The sequence below is a fragment of the Pleurodeles waltl genome, chromosome 4_1, assembly GCF_031143425.1.
Source record: "Pleurodeles waltl isolate 20211129_DDA chromosome 4_1, aPleWal1.hap1.20221129, whole genome shotgun sequence".
In the NCBI taxonomy this organism is placed as follows: Eukaryota; Metazoa; Chordata; class Amphibia; order Caudata; family Salamandridae; genus Pleurodeles; species Pleurodeles waltl.
This window is the reverse complement of record NC_090442.1, coordinates 832755672-832775907: the sequence shown is the minus strand read 5'-3', so window position 1 is coordinate 832775907 and position 20236 is coordinate 832755672. Positions and strand designations below refer to the sequence as shown.

The 20236-nt window shown below is 43.5% G+C and overlaps 1 protein-coding gene across 4 annotated transcripts in view; it reads right to left on the bottom strand.

Annotated features, from left to right (window-relative positions):
* NAP1L1 (nucleosome assembly protein 1 like 1) overlaps positions 1–20236 on the bottom strand; it is a 73522-nt gene that overhangs the window by 18257 nt on the left and 35029 nt on the right. For 2 of the 4 annotated variants that reach the window (XM_069229579.1, XM_069229580.1), the window contains exons 13-15: positions 6470–6502; positions 5379–5429; positions 5108–5136 (exon numbers count right to left, since the gene is read on the bottom strand). In XM_069229579.1, the coding sequence (XP_069085680.1) occupies positions 5131–5136; positions 5379–5429; positions 6470–6502 (90 nt within the window). In that variant the 3' untranslated portion in view covers positions 5108–5130. The remainder of the gene's footprint in view (positions 1–5107; positions 5137–5378; positions 5430–6469; positions 6503–20236) is intronic. The other 2 variants (XM_069229577.1, XM_069229578.1) reach the window with 1 other exon arrangement.

The following is a 20236-nucleotide window of genomic DNA, read 5'->3' as shown; positions in this document are numbered from 1 at the left end:
TACTTACCTGCTGGCAGACTGGAACCAGGGCACCCCCTTCTCCATTGAAGCCTATGTGTTTTGGGCACCACTTTGAACTCTGCACCAGACCGGCCCCCGAGCTGCTGGTGTGGTAACTTTGGGGTTGCTCTGAACCCCCAACAGTGGGCTACCTTGGACCCAAACTTGAACCCCGTAGGTGGTTTACTTACCTGCAAGAACTAACAATTACTTACCTCCCCTAGGAAACTGTGAAAATTGCACTGTGTCTAGTTTTAAAATAGCTTTGTGTTTTATTTGAAAAGTATATATGCTATTGTGATTATTCAAAGTTCCTAAAGTACTTACCTGCAATACCTTTCATGCAAAGTATTACATGTAAAATTTGAACCTGTGGTTCTTAAAATAACCTAGGAAAATATATTTTTCTATACAAAAACCTGTTGGCCTGGAATTGTCTCCGAGTGTGTTCTCCTCATTTATTGCCTGTGTGTACAAAAATGCTTAACACTACTCCTTTGATAAGCCTACTGCTCGACCACACTACCACAAAACAGAGCATTAGTATTCTCTTTTTGCCACTATCTTACCTCTAAGGGGAACCCTTGGACTGTGCATACTATTCCTTACTTTGAAATAGTGCATACAGAGCCAACTTCCTACAACATGTATTCCCCGTTTTAGTAATGGGATTACATCTTGTAGTGTCACCATATGAAAGTGTTCTGATTTGATGTATAGGTTGAGTCCTGAGATCTAATATTGGCTTTAGTGTTTTGTCCTTTTTGGGGATAAGGAAGTACAAGGAATAGACACCTGTTCGTTTTTGTTGATGAGGTACTAATTCTATGGCTTGTTAATAGTGCCTGCACCTCTAACATTTAGATGTAGAGACAATAGTTTGTGCGCTTTTGGGGGAATATCTGGGAGGAAAATGTGTGAATTCTATGCAGTAACCATGTTGGATAATTGATAGTACCCAAGTGTCCATTATGTTTGACCATTGATTGTGGAACATTTCCAGTCTTCCTCCCACAGGGGCGGTGTGTTAAGGGGAAGGTGATGGAAAAGTCACTGCTTGTTAGTGGCTTGCTTTGTAGGTTGGAATTTTCCCCTGGATTTGGGAAATTGCCCTCTGAAGGACCCTCGAAACCCCCCCCTCTGATACTGTGATTGGTATGAGGTAAAGGTTCCTCTGTATTGGGATGAGTAAAGCGCCCCCATCGCTTTGGCTGTATCCGTATCCTTTTTCGTCTTTTCTATGGCTGTGTCCATCTGTGTGCCAAATAGCGGTTGCCGGTTTAATGGCATGTTGAGGACCGCCTGTTGAATCTCCGGTTTAAAATCTGATCTAAGCCATGCATGGTGTCTAATTGTCACTGCAGTGTTTATTCTTGCAGCAGTATCAGCTGAATCTAATGCAGACCTTATTTGATTATTATTTATTGCCTGCCCCTCCTCTACTATCTGCTGAGCTCTTTATATTCTTTGGGGAGATGTTGAATGATGTTGCTCATCTCATCCTAATGAGCTCTGTCATATCTTGCGAGGAGGGCCTGAGAGTTCGCTATGCACCACTGATTGGCAGATTGTGACGCTACCCTCTTTCCTGCTGCATCAAACCTTTTACTATTTCTCTGGAGGGGGTGCATCTCCAGATGACGGAGTTGGCCCCCTTCCTTGCCGCACTGACCACTACCGAATCTGGGGGCAGCTTCTGGGTGATAAATACCAGGTCAGAAGGTGGTGGTTTATATTTCTTTTCTACCCTTGGTGTTATGGCCCTTCCCTTTACCGGCTCCTGAAAAATCTGTTGGGCATGTTTGAGCATGCCTGGGAGCATGGGTAGACTTGGTAAGATGTGTGTGGAGGACAAGGTATTAAAAAGAAAGTTGTCCTCTAGTGGTTCGGTATGCATGCTTACATTGTGGAAAGCAGCAGCCCTAGCCAAAACCTGTGTGGAGGAGGTGCTATCTTCAGGTGGAGAGGGTTTAGACGGATAGCACGCAGGGCTATTGTCTGACAGGGTCAAAGATCCCACAGGTCTGTGCCTTGATGTCACTGCACAGTGTGTGGGTGACTGCAGTGGGTGTAGCAAGAGGAGAAACAGTTTTGAGGAGAATGTGCTGGGGAAAACTGGTGCGGCGGAGATTGCTCTTGGTACTTTGGCTGGTCAGTGTCCAAACGTTCTTGGAAAGCCAGTTTCCTTTTAAATTTGAGTGGAGGTGCTTTGAGGATCTTTCCAGTATCCTTGTGGATCTGTATCCTGGCTTGTCTCAAATTCCTCTCTGTAGAAGTTCCTCCTCAAATCTGTGGCTCTTTCATCGGTTTAGAAAGTCCAGGTTCTTTAGTACGAGGCTTTTTTCGGCACCGAAGCCAGTTTTTCGGTACCGAAATGCCCATGGTGACAGTAGGCCTCGGTTCCAAAAGTCTTTCGGGACTTTGATTCGACGAGTCGATGTCAAACTTTTTCAGAGACTGTCTCGACTCGAGAAGACTTCGATGTGGGTGTGGCTTTTTTGGTGCAGAAGGTGTTGCTTGGTCACTGCTTGATTTCTTCCGGGTAGAGCCATGGCCTTCCGGCAGTGGCGTCCCGAGGCCTTTTGTTTGGGCTTGGACTGGCTCGGGGCAGGCGTACTCACGTGTTGGCCTGCTGTCTGTAGTCGGTCCATGTTGGAGTCGTCCGAATCAGATCCTTGAATGGAGATGGCCATCTCCTCTTCAATGTCGAGGTGCTTGGTACTTTGATGCCATTTGTAGTCATCTCGCTCTTCGATCCCTCAAGGTCTTCTTGGAACGGAAGGACCTGCAGGCCACAAGTATCCTCTGGGTGATCTGGTGACAAACAGATTCCAGACCCTATGTTGATCCGTGTATGGATAGTTTGCGTGGCACTGAGGGCAGAATCGGAACAGGGTCCGGTCCAGGAGGCTTTGATGCTTCCTATGGTGGGGCCGACCAGGCCCAGGCTGGGCGCAGGTGCCCCGAAGGGCTACCGAAGGTGTTTCACCGGTGCAGAGGTGTCGATGCAAGATGGTTTGCGATCGAAAATAGACTATTTGGCATTTTTTAAATTTTTCCGAATTGAATAACCGGAGCGAAGGGGAACACGTCCGAACCCGATGGCGGAAAGAAAACAATCTAAGATGGAGTCAATGCCCATGCACAATGGAGCCGAAAGGGAGGAGTCACTCAGTCCCGTGACTCGAAAAGACTTCGAAGAAAAACTTTTAACACTCCGAGCCTAACACTAGATGGCAGGAACAGTGCACAGCATGTGTATCTGCAGCTACACATGCCACCGAACATATACACATAATTTGCACTCAACACTTTAAAAGTACTCGACATACATATGTATGTTTGCCAAGGTGTTCTATTCTCAATGTCCCACACTAAAAATCTTCACTCCTTAAACTATATGGTAATGATAGAAAGACAATAGCTGCTATGAGAAACAGCGGGTGAAGCCACAAGGTTCTCTTTGAATTGCACATGCAAGGAATTGAGGGGCAGTTGTATTTGTATCTTCCAGAAAAAAACACCCAAATACAGCCTGTGATTTTACATTTAGCTAAAAAGGCACTGAATTTACAGGAAATGAAGATCAAGGGCTAGTGTAACCCAAGCTTTGCAATATTACACTGCAAAGCAACTGAATCTGAGGTGTTTTCTGAATCCTGTGTATTATTAGCAGGAAAGAAAGCCAACATGTTACTGCTGTAGCCTTCTGAAATGCCACTTCTCTCGCCTAGTTATTGGTAAACTTAGTAACCAGAGTACTAGCAATAAAATGAAATTCAACAGCAAAATATTGGGTTATATTGGTGACAAGGTGTATCTTACGCCTTCATCAGATAAGACGTAATGAAAACTGGGGCAACAGGACTAGGGAAGGAGCTACTCTTATACCAAGATACTGTATGCAGTAGCAGAGTTTCTCGAAGCAGCTGATTTGACAGTGTAGAAAGTGACCATACTGACGCTTAATTAGTGCAATCAAACTTGTGTTTGTCATGCAATTCATCACGTGTATATTTTTCCAGATTTCATTTAGAAAACTGGGGCAACAGTGTTTCCACAACCACCTTGCAAAAATCAGCATCACATTAGCTTTACAAACAATGGTTTTTATCTGGAACTGTAGCCCTGAACTTCTCACTGGCTTTGGGGGAGGATCCTTAGAAGTAGCTTACCCACAGAAACTTTCTGTACGAATGCAATTTCACTATATGCATGGGAATAGGATCCCCGACAGCTGTTGTAAACAAGCAGAACTGCTAGCTTCATGTCTTACAATTGTTTGAAAGGACATCAGAACAGTGCAATTGTGCTGCATTCTGGGGCAGTGTACCTCAGGCCGGTGTAAATGTTGCAGCTGTCCAACGTGAATTGTCTATGAAACAGTTTGAGCAGCAATGAGGTCCTATTTGGTTTCTATACTGTTAAATATGGATATGAGAAGAGGAACAATATTGTCCAACATGCAGTACTGACAGCAGGAAGTGCTGTGGAATTATGCACAGTGCTAGAGAAATAAACATCCCACAATAAGCTTCTAAAAATCCAACCTCTGAATGTTAACTAAGGCAGCCAAGTACTTGGGAAATAAAAACCGCTAATCCACAGAACAGTTAGGGGGGAAAAAAAAGGCAGATTGTGAAGAATCCTCAAAACTAGCTGGAAAATTGATGCTTGTTTAGCAATTTAAGGATCTGGGTCTTGAAAGCATACTGACAGTCTAAAGAAAAAAGGGAAAAATATGAATCCTTTCGAAAGCAGGGTCCTCAGTTAAGGATTCCACCTACGTTTGTTTCAAAAATATTCACTGCTTGGGAGTTTAAAAAATAAGCACACCAGTAACAAGAGAAATCTAAAGTAGTCAGTTTAATGGATACACCGTCCAGATGTGCATGCCTACCCAACTGAAATCCAAGACTTGACAGGTTAGTCTTCAGTGCAGTTTATTACAAATAGACATCCAAACACTCATTACACTTTCTACATCCAAAAAGCATACATAATTAACAAGTTCTAGCTAAGGTTAAAAATTAGTGGTATGTTGAAGACTAACACCCAAGACAATTAGTGTGTTAAAGCAGTGTTAAAAACGACAAGTGTTACCTACCCAGGACAAGATTTCTACAAGATTTAAACCTAGTGAGGAAAAATGAAGAGGAAGGGATGTATGAAGGAAGTAACATGCTTACAAATTAGACAGCAAATTAGCAAAGGTTTTGTCATCTTGCCATTTAGTATCCAAATGGGCCTGTGCAAAATCTGCCATAATTTTTAAATTAAAATATTGAAAATTAATCCTAAATCAGACACAGGCATCAAAAGCACAGCCACCAAAAAGCTCAAAATTCCAAAGCCAACTGATAAGAATCAGAATTTACCTTGGGCTCGTAATCTGGGTCATTTTCTTCATCAGCTTCCTCCTCGCCTTCCTGTCAAATTAAAAAAGTGGCCATTAAGCAAGTAAATGAAAACAATGAAAACATTTAGACCACTACTAAGGGTAAAAGTGAAGTAAATTACAAAAGTGAAGGCTTTTGTAATTACAAAAATATATATTTGAGGCAGCACTTCATAGACTATCCACAGCTAGCTGTTAAAGGGCTTTACCTAAGACCTGCAACGTGTCCAGTACCACCATCTCCTCTGTAGATAGAACTGTTTAGACTATTCAGTGGTTACAGCGGACTTGGCCACCTGGGAGGGTGATTTGCTATCCATATCACTTTACACAAGTCTACCCTCACCATGAAAGGCTTTGGCTGATAAGGTAGAAGTCAAAGGGGAGCCAAGCCCTTTAACAAGAACAGAAACAGCAGGCATAAGGTAAAGCTCAAAGGCAAGCCCCACAAAGTAGTAAAGAGCGCTCTCCAACACCAAGAATACCAACCACAGCTGCTAGGGGGTGCCTGCAGCAAACATTACTAAAACTAGGCCCAACAAGTGGATGGCAGATAACTATAGGTAGTCAGTCCCAAACATTACAGGAAGCCTTATACTACTTGCCACATTACCAGAAGTACCGTTAATGTTATATTCCCAAGCAAGGTAAGCCAGGAATGGAGTGTCAATTCAGAGCTTACACACTTATCTGGGAACAGATTAGTCTTCTAGCAAGGAAGCTTGCAAAGGGAGGCTGTAAAATCTTGGTTTCAATAGGGCAGTCAACCCTTAGTACAGCATTCTAGGGACAATTTACAGATAACTGTTGTAAAGACCTGAACAATTACATGCTTAAGCAAAATATGTACATCAATATTAGATGGCACTTCTGAACAGTAGTGTATAAAGAGTTAGTTCAATTTTAAAATGAATGTTTAAGTTTTTGTCCAGAACCCTCGCTACAAAAATAAATAAAAAACTGTCTGGTTTATAACAACCAAACTGCTAATCTCAGACATTAGTCTATTAAGTCATTAAGGTAGCCAACCCATCCAACACCTCTTTACACCAGTAATACAATAAACTGTACCTCATCATCTGCTTCTTCGCCTTCTTCATCATACTGAAAGAAAATAATGATGTCATTATAAACTACCATGCTGCACAACAAAATGTGAATACAGGAAACCATTACAGCACACAAATGTTCATGACCTAGTTCTGATGCCTATGAATAACATTTTTGAAAAACTTTCACAACCAGTCTAGTTGCAGGGCAGCAATATTTCAGCACCCCAAACCAAGTTGAGAAACCACACATGGAGTCTAGTTGTCATGCTAGAATGAGCTACAAATTGAGCCACTTTAAAACCAAATAGGCAAGGTTGGAGTGAAGGAAATGTCTCCCTTAAATGTCAACTGATCGTATCACGGATAGGCCTTTGTCTCAGAACACAAACTGAGAATTTAAAAGAAACAGTGTTCCACATTTGAATTTAAACATGCTTGCTTTTAGAATTTCACACAAGACTTTTCTTTCAGTAACTATAGTGGTCACTGATCATTCAGATGAAAGTGAATGGAAAAGCACATCCATTCTGGACTATGTCTGGCATTCATCTTATGGTAAGATTTTTAAGTCCTATCAAGAGTTTGTAAGGGAAAGTAACATGCAACTCCAGTTCTTTGACAGAAATGTTAAATTGCTTAAGGCACCATTAAATGTATTACATTCTTTGAAACAGTCATTCTGTTGCACAAGTGTGAATAGTGAACCTTTTTCTAGGGAGGGCCTACAATAGAGGCACACTGGAAACAATGACTTACCTGTAATTCCAGTTCTCCGGCATTGGTAGCCTGTATAGATTTACATTCTTTAATCATTCCTTGAGGCTAAGAGTCCACAGGACAGTAATTAAACTAACAATAAGCAGTTAAACCACCACAATCTTTGTTCACAGTACATTCGCCCAGTTTGAAATAAACTAAAAAACAGTCAATGAGGTGGATGTGCTGAGCTCGCTATTGCCCAAGAAGCAATCAGTTCAGATTTCATAGTACAAGTGAAAATTATACCAACAAATAGGGAGCCTTTGACTGGAGGATGGTTGGGTGTGAACCCATGAGATACCAAAATGAGTTACAGTTCAGTAGTTTCTTCTCAAGCCTCTGATCTTCCATACTTATGCTTCAATTAGATGAGGAAGCAGTATATTTAATAAGGTTTCCTTGTAATGAAAACTACCACACAGGCTGGAATAAAATTTAGATAGTGCTTTGTGACCAGGGACCCGATCTTTGACATGGATGTCTGGGAGCAGTACTTCTGTGGACAATGAACCATCACCTCAGCTTGTGACAGACATGGGTACAGCCTGCGAGCCAGTGGTCAAAACCCAGATTAGACTGGGGCAGCCAAGAAACCTAGATTGTCAGATATTCTTGTATCTTAGGTTAAGTCCAAGTAACATCACCAGTGAACATCGAGAGTTTAATGTTCTCAAACGATGATCAAGGACCTGAACAGAAACATGTACAGCAGGCTTGGGCAAACTGCAGTCTGAAAGTATTCTAGACTAACTCAGTCAGTGCACAAGGCAACTCATTTGAAGATCAAAGATGGCCCCTTTACGGGGCAGGCTTTCAACAACCACTTTCATTTCTTATGTTGCTCACAGCAGTGTTTCATGAGCTATCCGCTCACCTTGAAGGGAGGAAAGTGGCAGTATAAGCTGACTAAACTCTGTTCAGCAAAGAAGGTTGGGTGAGGGGGCACTCCTAACAAGCCTTTCATTAACTGTTTGATTGACCTTTCAGAAAACACAATTGTGAAAACTTACAGAACCAAGTACCTTCCCAGGCCAGATTAGGTAGAGACAGCCGAATGTGGTGCAACCTAAAATGGGCTTCAGTCCTTCACTCACAAGCAGAAGTAAATCAACTTGACGCAGTATCTTAGTCACAGTAGGGGGTGCACACAATCCACAGAGAAGTCCAAAAATACAAATTCAAGGTGGTCCTGAACCAAGCCATTTGGTTCATTGACAAAATTATGCAAGGGAGAGGTGAGAAATTCCTGCAGCAACAGGACGTCTGAAAAAGCAGTCATCAAAAGGGCTTCGGAACGGGGCTTCCCAGAGGACTAGGATTAGCTTTCTACAACCTGTCTAACCAGGAGTTTTGAATATAAGCAACGTTTTTAGGGCTATGTGAAACTTTTGGACGTTCCTTAGTGGAAGTGGCTTTTGCTGCATTTTGGACACAAGTGATGTCCCACTCCTGGAGGGTGAGATGGTGGCTTCTGGAGGAACAGTATGACCCAATTATAAAGTAGCATCCTGCAGATTGTTGCGGTTATACCCTATTTGGAATTCAACTGAAATTCTTAGACACCAAACTCTCCGGACACCCTAATACTTACTACTACCCTCTACTAAGGCCATGGTTTGAGTAACTGCAATGCTCCACTTTTTGCCTATAGGTTGCTGTAGCACTGACACTGCTGATCCCAGCCTGTGGATCAACTGACCATCTTTCATGCTAAAGGCACTTCTATATGCTTATATTCTAAAGTCAAAATGAAAGTTAACTGGACACCACAAGGACCAAGCAGTGAAACTTCACCTGCAGCACATAGTCAATATGTTTCTCAATAAAAGCCCCATCCCTAATCAAAAGGGAAGTGGAGTGTTTTAGCCTGCACCTCTTGGTCGAAATAAGGACTTTTACAAGCCCCCATCTTCTAATAACTGCTGAGTTCCGGTATGAGAACAATTTTGCTGGTACCTTTCATGAGGGACCACGGCACCTCTTCCATTGCTCGCTGGAGTCCAGAGTCAACATTTTGCTTGTACTGCAGTTTAAGTGCCTCAGGGATTTCACACCCAGTAGTTTTTCTTGAAGGCTTAGTCGTTTATCCGTGCTGCAGTCCTACATATGCAAGACCTACAAGCCATGAAGCATAGTTTATAGCAGTTACAAATTCAGCTTGGAGATTCTTGCACAGTCTAAAAAAAGGTGTTAATTTACCCCTCTGCCTCAATATTTTATTTTCACCTTAAATCAAGCTATTTTCTCGACCTTGTTCCCCACAGACCTAACCATCTCTTCAAGCCTTTCATAGCTTGAACAGCATCGGACCTGTATGAACTTGATTAAACTAAAAATATCAAAGCCTTCAAACCTAAACCGTCTCCTGAATTGCTAGTCAAACTGCCTATCAAACACCAGTTTCTGCAGTAGCGTATTCAAATTAAATGTTTTGCATTACAAGTATGGTTGAGGTGCAGATTTTAACTTAAGCACCTGCAAAAGCATTCAACTGTTCAAATAAAATTGCTCATTCTAGTCAGGAAAATGCCTTGGTATAAAGCGTTCTGCCTCAGCCAGCATCGTCAGCTTCCAGCAATTTGTCAGATTGTAGAACATCTCCTCACCAAGTCCTTCCCCCAAATCTATTTTCATTTGTGCTGGGGGCACCGACTGGTACTGGGAAAACTATCAGGCAGTCTGTTTTAAATGCCGATTGTGCTTTCTTACTAACTTTAAATTCCCTGTGCTTACACTTCCAAAGTCTTCACCTGACCTTCCCATGTACACAAGGACCTAAACTGCATTTGTAAAGCAGGTGAGCAAAACAGACCTTGTGTGACTCAACTGATGTGACTAGGTGCTACAAGACGCAACACCAAAAGTGCTCACACACTTTGCACCTCATGGAGTAGAGGGCTAAAAAATAGTAAGGGGTTGCATTTTGTTTGCAACTGCACTATAGAAGTACCATAGTATCCGTTACAAAAGCTGAAGGATTACCAGTCACCTTACACTGAGGCAGGGACCGAAGGACAGTACATTTCTGATCTTTTAGAACAATTGTCTTGGCATAACAGTTGAGCTATTTGGTGTAAATTTTCATTTGCTCTCTTGCGGGTGCACTAACTGGAGTCCAGCAGAATAGCAAGGCATATTTAATGCAGTCAGGTAAGCTCAGTAAGTTTTGCTCTTACTGGTTCACAAAAAAGTGTCTTAGTTTCAGAATTAGTATGAAAGAAAACGTACTCTTCTGCAAATACAAGTTTTTCTATGGGGAATCCTCAAGCATAGAACTGTTCCACCCAAGGGTGGCATAATGAAGCAATGCTAACTGTATCCAACCTAATGACGTTTCAGAAGAAATGTGGGCTTAGAAAAAACTGCAGCTCATTAGGCCAAGAGCCAATTTGCAAAAATAAAGAATTAGACCAGTCATTACAGTAATAAAAAACTGGCTCGAAACCATTCATAGTTAAAAACATTCTGTGCCTAAAAGGGCCTCGCCCTTGTGAGCCATCATGCACCACAGGTGTAGGTGAGTTCATTTTATATAACCCAGAGGGATCCTGGGTGCAAAAGGCAAGAATGTTACATTGCATTTGTTTGCAGAGCTGTAGATACAAATACTCTATATAATCGTGCAATGTATTTTTGGGCTTATACTCCAATTGTTTAAAGAAACCTCTTCATGTCAAATAATACCCTGCAACTTTATCTGGCAATGGACATGGCCATAGACTACATTGTTAGATTGTTTTTCCTCCACTTTTGGTTTGGACGTGCACAGAGATCTCCTGGATTAAACCGGTTAGTCCATACCGGAGGCAGGAGTGAAGCCTGCAACTCGGAGGACGCCAAATGCTATAAAGTTATGTTCTGATATTTAAGTGACTTACAATTTGTCTAAAAAAGTTTGATGGTAGTTTATGACGGATGAGGATTTCCCCAGAGATCTAGGATTGCATGCATATAGTTTATCCTTTAGACGATCCACAATAATCTAAGGTACCAAACAGAATAGCAAGCCCGTTGCACTACAAAAGGCCAAGAAACGAACAGCAACCATTACCCAAACATGGCCCCTCAGAGGCCTGATCTACTTGTGCATCTGCAAAAGTCAGAATCCAGACAGTCTCAACTGTGTAAAACTGTTGCATTAAGGTCTGCACTTACATCCCTGAAGTGGTGACATTTTTTTTCTGAGTTGCATTAAAAGCGTTCTGACTAGTTGAATATGGATTAGGTCTACCACAGTATTTTTTTTCCTAGCTGGCAAAAGTGAAATACAAGATACAATCCATCAAGACATTTAGACCTAGGTAGATTAGTTCCACACAAGAACTTTGCTCAGATATTACGTTACATCTTTTGGTCCTGTATAAAGACTATTTTACAAACCTCTGTGTCCAGAGTGAAGGGCTCGTTCGACTGGAGTAGATGGGTTTGCAAAGACAACTGGTGAGGAAATGGTCCAACTTAAATGAGAAGCTGACATCACATCAGGGTGAAAAGTGACAAGTTCATCACTACAGTACTTCTAAAACCGTGCAAGGCATCCAAAAATAAAACCTTACTCTGAAAGATTGTCTACCACAAAGGTAGCTTTACAGGTCACATGCTTGAAGGGTGCCATATATAAGCTCAAATGGTGCACACATTGTCTTAGAAAGGACGTTTTAGATCCAAAGGAGGAGCTGGGGATACTGTAGGAGAACATTTAACACCATTAAAGTCATCTTTGACAAGGCATTACAAAATAAATGTGAAGATTAATCCCTATAGGCATCGACTGCAGCAAGGTCGACTTAAAGCGATGAACTGTAGCCCAAGTCCTTATTCGACACAGAAGGCAAGGAAACTATTACATGGCAGGAACAGTTTATGCTACACCAGATTCAAAACCTCTTCCATGTGGAAGGAAGGGTATGATTTGTTGAAAACGTGATTGGTATTTTGCTTCTTGTGATATGTCCACAATCCTGTGAGGTCCTTAATGTAAAGGAGGACTGAGTGCACTGGGAATGAGACCAGGGTATTCTCCAAGAAGTTTATCTTGTCTTGGGCAGGCTGTGTTTCAAGGACTTCGGAACAGATTGCAGCAAAAGCAGCAGCAATACAGGCAACTTTGGAAAATGAAGGACGTCAATAGTACTGATACAGAGGAGCTGCCTCCTGTTGGTATATTTCCTAGATGAGACCAGAAGGTCTTGCTTCAAAAGGTGTAAACATTGTAAAAGTGGCATACTTAAGCGTTGAATTTCTTGGCAGCTCCCAAACCTTCAACAGCTAGCAGGTTGGTACATTAGTCTTCAGTATCCTGTTTCTCAATGTTGTGGTTCACATCTCACTATGCCTAGGAGTGTGCCCAGCAAGCGATAATTGAGCTCGCACCTTCGAGCACCCTGAAGTAGTACCAGACTCGTGCAGGCCATGGACCCTGATCAGCCTTGTAGGGCTCTGCTGGACATCTTCTGGCAGTGCACAGGGCACTGATCTTTAGTCAGGTACACAATGCAAAAGTCAGACAGGGTGTGTTTTGCCACAAGTAGGGCAGTTCACAAAAAGTGAAGTAACTCCAAATGGAACAAGCATTTGCAATGCAATGGGTCTTGAGTTTGCTCGAGTTAGAGCGGTCAGCGTTGTAAATTAACTGGACTTTTCTTGCCACAAATTGAAAATGTAAAACGGTTGACAAGCCAATTCAAAGCACCACGGCAGTCATAAGCATGAGGGCGAGTGGGAGGTTTGCTCGCAGTCAAACATATCAGCAAATGTGTAATTATCCATGTAACAGGGTTGATGACCAAGGCAGTAAAAAAAAAAAAAAAACCTAAAAAACCCAAGGGAGGTAACCACGGCTCAAGTTATACACCGACTGACCTTGACTTATGCTAGCACATGTTCTCTCCTTTGTCAGATGACCCTCTTCTGACCCTACATCTACATGCATTACTGAGTTTAACCTACCTTCAGATGCATGCCAGTCTGACTTTGTATTATTGGATTGACAATTGCCCACACATCACCTCATATCAATCACAGCCTACTTTGAAATCATATCTCCCATCCCTGTAACCTCAAATTGCCCACTATACGCATCTATTCATTCATCCTCCCCACCTGCCAATTACATGAACTCGCACGTAACTTGTTAATTTAAAAAGCCATAAAGTGAATTGCATGCATGGAATGGTTTTCTTGAGCACGAGACTAATCCTAACAAAAGTCACTAAACTCTGGATTAACCACAGACCTTGGGTTCTGGAGTACTGTGCTGCCTGCTGAAAGCACTTCAGTAGCACTGGTACAGCTCTAAGTCAACTTCAAAGCGTTAAGAAAAAGCAGCGAGATTGCGCTACGTAGGAAATGGAGAAAAAGTAGTGTAAAGAAATGGCTCCCTGTTGCAGTTACCCCCCCCACTTTTTGCCTGATACTGACTTGACTGAGAAGTGTGCTGGGACCCTGCTAACCAGGCCCCAGCACCAGTGTTCTTTCACCTAAAATGTACCATTGTCTCCACAATAGGCACAACCCTGGCACCCAGGTAAGTCCCTTGTAACTGGTACCCCTGGTACCAAGGGCCCTGATGCCAGGGAAGGTCTCTAAGGGCTGCAGCATGTCTTATGCCACCCTAGGGACCCCACTCAGCACAGACACTGCTTGCCAGCTTGTGTGTGCTGGTGGGGAGAAAATGACTAAGTCGACATGGCACTTCCCCTCAGGGTGCCATGCCAACCTCACACTGCCTGTGGCATAGGTAAGTCACCCCTCTAGCAGGCCTTACAGCCCTAAGAAAGGGTGCACTATACCACAGGTGAGGGCATATGTGCATGAGCACTATGCCCCTACAGTGTCTAAGCAAAACCTTAGACATTGTAAGTGCAGGGTAGCCATAAGAGTATATGGTCTGGGAGTCTGTTAAAAACGAACTCCACAGCTCCATAATGGCTACACTGAATACTGGGAAGTTTAGTATCAAACTTCTCAGAATAATAAACCCACACTGATGCCAGTGTTGGATTTATTAAAAAATGCACACAGAGGGCATCTTAGAGATGCCCCCTGTATTTTACCCAATTGTTCAGTGCAGGACTGACTGGTCTGTGCCAGCCTGCTGCTGAGAGAAGAATTTGACCTCATGCGGTGAGAGCCTTTGTGCTCTGAGGACAGAAACAAAGCCTGCTCTGGGTGGAGGTGCTTCACACCTCCCCCCTGCAGGAACTTTAACACCTAGCAGTGAGCTTCAAAGGCTCAAGCTTAGTGTTACAATGCCCCAGGGCACTCCAGCTAGTGGAGATGCCCGCCCCCTGGACACAGCCCCCACTTTTGGCGGCAAGTCCAGGAGAGATAATGAGAAAAACAAGGAGGAGTCACTGGCCAGTCAGGACAGCCCCTAAGGTGTCCTGAGCTGAAGTGACTAACTTTTAGAAATCCTCCATCTTGCAGATGGAGGATTCCCCCAATAGGGATAGGAATGTGACCCCCTCCCCTTGGGAGGAGGCACAAAGAGGGTGTACCCACCCTCAGGGCTAGTAACCATTGGCTACTAACCCCCCCAGACCTAAACACGCCCTTAAATTTAGTATTTAAGGGCTTCCCTGAACCTAAGAATTTTGATTCCTGAAACTACAAGAAGACTGCTGAGCTGAAAACCCCCTGCAGAGGAAGAACAGAAGACACCAACTGCTTTGACCCCAGTCTTACTGGCCTGTCTCCTGCCTTCCCAAAAAATCTGCTCCAGCGACGCTTTCCAAAGGACCCGCGACCTCTGAATCCTCAGAGGACTGCCCTGCTTCAAGAAAGACCAGAAACTCCCAAGGACAGCGGCCCTGCTCCAAAAGACTGCAACTTTGTTTCAAAGGAGCAGAGTTAAAGACCCCTGCAACTCCCCGCAAGAAGCGCGAGACTTGCAACACTGCACCCGGCGACCCCGACTCGACTGGTGGAGAGCCAACACCTCAGGGAGGACCCTCCGGCAACTCCGAGACCGTGAGTAACCAAAGTGGTCCCCCCTGAGCCCCCACAGCGACGCCTGCAGAGGGAATCCCGAGGCTCCCCCTGACCGCGACTGCCTGAACCTAAAGTCCCGACGGCTGGAAAAGACCCTGCAGCCCCCAGCACCTGAAGGAACGGAACTTCTGTGCAGGAGTGACCCCCAGGAGGCCCTCTCCCGTGCCCAGGTGGTGGCTACCCCGAGGAGCCCCCCCCCCTTGCCTGCCTGCACCGCTGAAGAGATCCCTTGGTCTCTCATTGAAAACCATTGAAAACCAGACGCATGTTTGCACACTGCACCCGGCCGCCCCCGCGCTGCTGAGGGTGTACTTTTTGTGCTGACTTGTGTCCCCCCCGGTGCCCTACAAAACCCCCCTGGTCTGCCCTCCGAAGACGCAGGTACTTACCTGCTGGCAGACCGGAACCGGGACACCCCCTTCTCTCCATTGAAGCCTATGTGTTTTGGGCACCTCTTTGACCTCTGCACCTGACCGGCCCTGAGCTGCTGGTGTGGTAACTTTGGGGTTGCTCTGAACCCCCAACGGTGGGCTACCTTGGACCCAAACCTGAGACTTGTAAGTGATTTACTTACCTGCCAAAACTTACCTCCCCCAGGAACTGTGAAAATTGCACTGTGTCCACTTTTAAAACAGCTTATTGTGTTTTATGTAAAAAGTATATATGCTACTGTGATTATTCAAAGTTCCTAAAGTACTTACCTGCAATACCTTTAAAATGAGATATTATATGTAGTTTGAACCTGTGGTTCTTAAAATAAACTAAGAAAATATATTTTTCTATAACAAAAACCTACTGGCCTGGAATTGTTTCTGAGTGTGTGTTCCTCATTTATTGGCTGTGTGTATGTACAACAAATGCTTAACACTACTCCTTTGATAAGCCTACTGCTCGCCCACACTACCACAAAATAGAGCATTATTATCTCTTTTTGCCACTATCTTACCTCTAAGGGGAACCCTTGGACTGTGCATACTATTCCTTACTTTGAAATAGTGCATACAGAGCCAACTTCCTACAAGTAGTCCAGAAATCATACGGAAGACAGAGCCTCTTATGTTTCCAGTAGTTCACTGGTGCTCTGGAGGAGGGCTAAACACCCGGAAAGGCATGATGTATGCATGACTTTCACAAATGAAATTAAGCAAATTTTGAAAGGCAAGCCTACAAACCAACTAAACTGATGGGCATGACATGGGTGTGGTTAAAAGCCAACAGATTACAACAGGGGCAGAGCGCTTGCGCATTCAACCCTAAAAAGCAATTCTGCCTGGCAAATTACTGGAATACACCCCTAAATGACCGGATGAATCACGAGTTAGAATGGTTTAGAAATATTTCTAAAGCAAAATGCAAACCACCAAGAGTTGTGCTCAACATTTCAAGATCCTTTATCCAGAAGCCATAAAACAGTGGTTCCCAACCTTTTGACTTCTGTGGCCCCCCCCTACTCCACCCCCCATCTTATTACTGGAACCTGGGAACCCCGACTGCATTATCGGAATCTGGGACCCCCAACTGAGTCATTACTGGAAGCTGGTGATTCCGTCTAAACATTGATTTGAACCGCAAAATACACAAAAGAAGCGTTCAGCAAACAACTGATAACATTTTAATTTGCACACAATAAAAATGATTAAGGATGTAGCTTTTCTAAAATCACTTGCAGCCACACGTTGTCCATACTATATGGTGTTTGATGCACCTACACTGCTCACAAATTAATCCAAGGACACCAATTTAAGTGTTAGCCTCCAATTTCAAATTCTTTAAATTTACAGTACGATTTAAAGTTCAACTGTACATTCTGTTCATAATATTTCATTTTCTAAGCAATTGTGGACCCCAGACCGGAGGTCGGGAACCACTGCCATTAAACATTGCCTCATCACTTGTGTGGCATGATCGAACAGAGCAGTGCACTTCTTAAAGGTCTTAGCAGTGTACTCTATAGCACATGGGTACTCAAAGTACAGCCCAGGGGCCGCATGCGGCCCCCTGGGCAACAGGAGTACAGGGTTGTTCACTCGATTCAGCTCTAACTATATAAAGATCATAGAGAGGCAATCATTTATTTTAATGTTAACTGGTGTTAAGGAAAGGCTGTAACCAGGGAGTCCTCAGCTTCACTTTAGAAGCACGTTCATTTTTAAAGACATCTTGCAGCAAAAGTGTAAAAATATAACAGTCACTTCAAAATTCAAAAAGTGTGTTAAGTTAACATGCAGTCCATTTCACCCAAGTATAATTTATTGTATCAGTGCAATGAGAAGTATTCATTTAAATGTGATAGTTTTCAAACATTAATTTTGAAACAGTCATTTTTACCCCTACCTTGACAAATACGCCAATAGGAAATTAAACAAGCAAGTCAGATGTTATGTGCACTTTGAGTGGCCTGGGTTCCTATTATACATGATTATAGTTTATTAAATTACACAGGAGCAACTTTGTACGGTGCAGACCCAGATTTGGATGAACTAATTTGTGATAATGAAGAAAAAGGAGAGGAAGTGAAATTAAGCAATTGCCTAGGTTCACATAAGCGGGAAAATTGGGGAAGCCAACATTAATCCAAGGTTTTCTAGTTTCATATTGATCAATGTAACCACTAGATGGAAATCCTTCGCTTATTGATATTTAACTGCCAATACTCCCAACCCCCTCTCGCCCAACCTCCATTCCGCTGGCATCGATGCAGCCCTTGGGCACATCACAGACCAAACATTCTGGCCACTGGGAAAAGGTTTGCGAGTACTCATGCTATAGCACAATCTGCTAACATCACTATTCCCTTTTTAAAAAAGGTTTATGAAGGGTTTCTAGTCACATTTGTTAGTGTAGTGACAATTTGGCTTACTTGTTTTTTTGAAGATGAAGAAATGGACATTCAGCATACCAATAGGTTGCAGAGGGCTTCCATTTGTAAAAAAAAATAATCTTTATCGAAATTTACAAGACAAAGACAACGTATAAATAAATTGAGGAGCACCAGCATCATTCAATACAACAGTTAAGAAAATTGGCTTAGATTAGTGATCAAGGGTAGGAATAGCCGAACCCAAGAAAGTCGTGTAGAAGGTGTATAAAGAGTTAACAGCATTACATAAAGTGTACAATTAAACACTTTAGAGGACCCCAAGTATTGCTCCTACCAGTCTTCTGGGGGTTTTCCAGGCAGCCTGTGCTGATGCCACCCCACAGACATGATTCTGACCTCCTGCTGCTTGACCCCCCCCCCTTTTCCTGGGCTATTTAGGGTCTCCCTCTTGGGTGGGTCCTCGGATTTGACATGCAAGGTTCCTCCAGGACTTCTCTGCAACATCTTCTGGACACTGGACTCTTCAGGAACCAACAATCTGTAACTCCAGCAACTACTCTGCTTTGCAACGTTTTTTGCTCCTTCCAGGAACCTCAACATCTCTCCTGCTGTGCATCCTTTGAGGTTGACAAGACTCCAGCCTGCACCAAGAAGGCATCTCCCGTGGAGTGGAGTACAACGGCAACTGGCAAAGAGTCAAGCACTTACTGTCTTCCCAAGACAGTACCCCTGTGAACTGTAACTCTTGCAGCTACCAAGGCATGTTTGCTCCTGCTCCAAGGGATCTTCAGGCTCCGTGTAGCCCTGGCCTCCAGCACTCCAACATACCAAGCAGAGTTTCCCCTCTCCTGCTCCAGCAACATGGTACTCTTTGGGTGTGCTAACTGGGCCTCACTGACTACCTGTGCCTGCTGCAACTACCTCGCATTTCACTTAGTATATAGATTGGACCTCCACTGGAGCCCTCACTATTTTCTATTACTATTAGCTTGTTGCACCATACGGATTGCTATTATGTATAGAATTATTGTCTACTTACCTCCATTTAGGGGGACTGCCTAGAATGAAAATGTCACTTACCCAGTGTACATCTGTTCGTGGCATCAGTCGCTGAAGATTCACATGTTGTGCATAGCCCGCCATCTGGTGTTGGGTCGGAGTGTTACAAGTTGTTTTTCTTCGAAGAAGTCTTTCGAGTCACTGGACCGAGGGACTCCTCCTCTTTGTCTCCATTGCGCATGGGCGTCGACTCCATCTTCGATTGTTTTCCCCGCAGAGGGTGAGGTAGGAGTTGTTTGTTAGTAATAGTGCCCATGCAATGGAGTGAATAAGTATGTACCTAACTAAGATTTAACATATTTACAAATGTACAAAGTTGAAGCTAACTTCCAAACGGCTACAGGCTCCCGGGGAGGTGGGTGGGCACATGTGAATCTTCAGCGACTGATGCCACGAACAGATGTACACTGGGTAAGTGACATTTTCAGTTCAATGGCATCGGTCGCTGTAGATACACATGTTGTGCATAGACTAGTAAGCAGTAATCTCCCCAAAAGCGGTGGCTCAGCCTGTAGGAGTGGAAGTAGTCTGAAATAAGGTTCTTAGTACGGCTTGACCTACTGTGGCTTGTTGTGCTGATAGCACGTCTACACAGTAGTGCTTGGTAAATGTGTGAGGCGTAGACCATGTGGCTGCCTTACATATTTTGTGCATTGGAATATTCCCTAGGAAGGCCATGGTAGCGCCTTTCTTTCTGGTTGAGTGTGCCCTTGGTGTAATGGGCAGTTGTCTTTTTGCTTTAAGGTAGCAGATTTGGATGCACTTAACTATCCATCTGGCTATACCCTGTTTCGAGATTGGGTTTCCTGCGTGAGGTTTTTGAAATGCAATAAACAGTTGTTTAGTTTGCCTGATGTTTTTAGTTGTCGATGTAGTACATTAGTGCTCTTTTGACGTCTAATGTATGTAGTGCCCTTTCAGCTATGGAATCTGGCTGTGGGAAGAACACTGGTAGCTCTACAGTTTGATTTAGGTGGAACGGTGAAATAACCTTTGGCAAAAATTTTGGATTGGTCCTTAGGACTACTTTATTTTTGTGTAGTTGGATAAAAGGTTCTTGTATTGTAAACGCCTGAATTTCACTTACTCTTCTTAGAGATGTGATGGCGATGAGAAACGCAACTTTCCAGGTTAGGAATTGTATTTCGCAAGAGT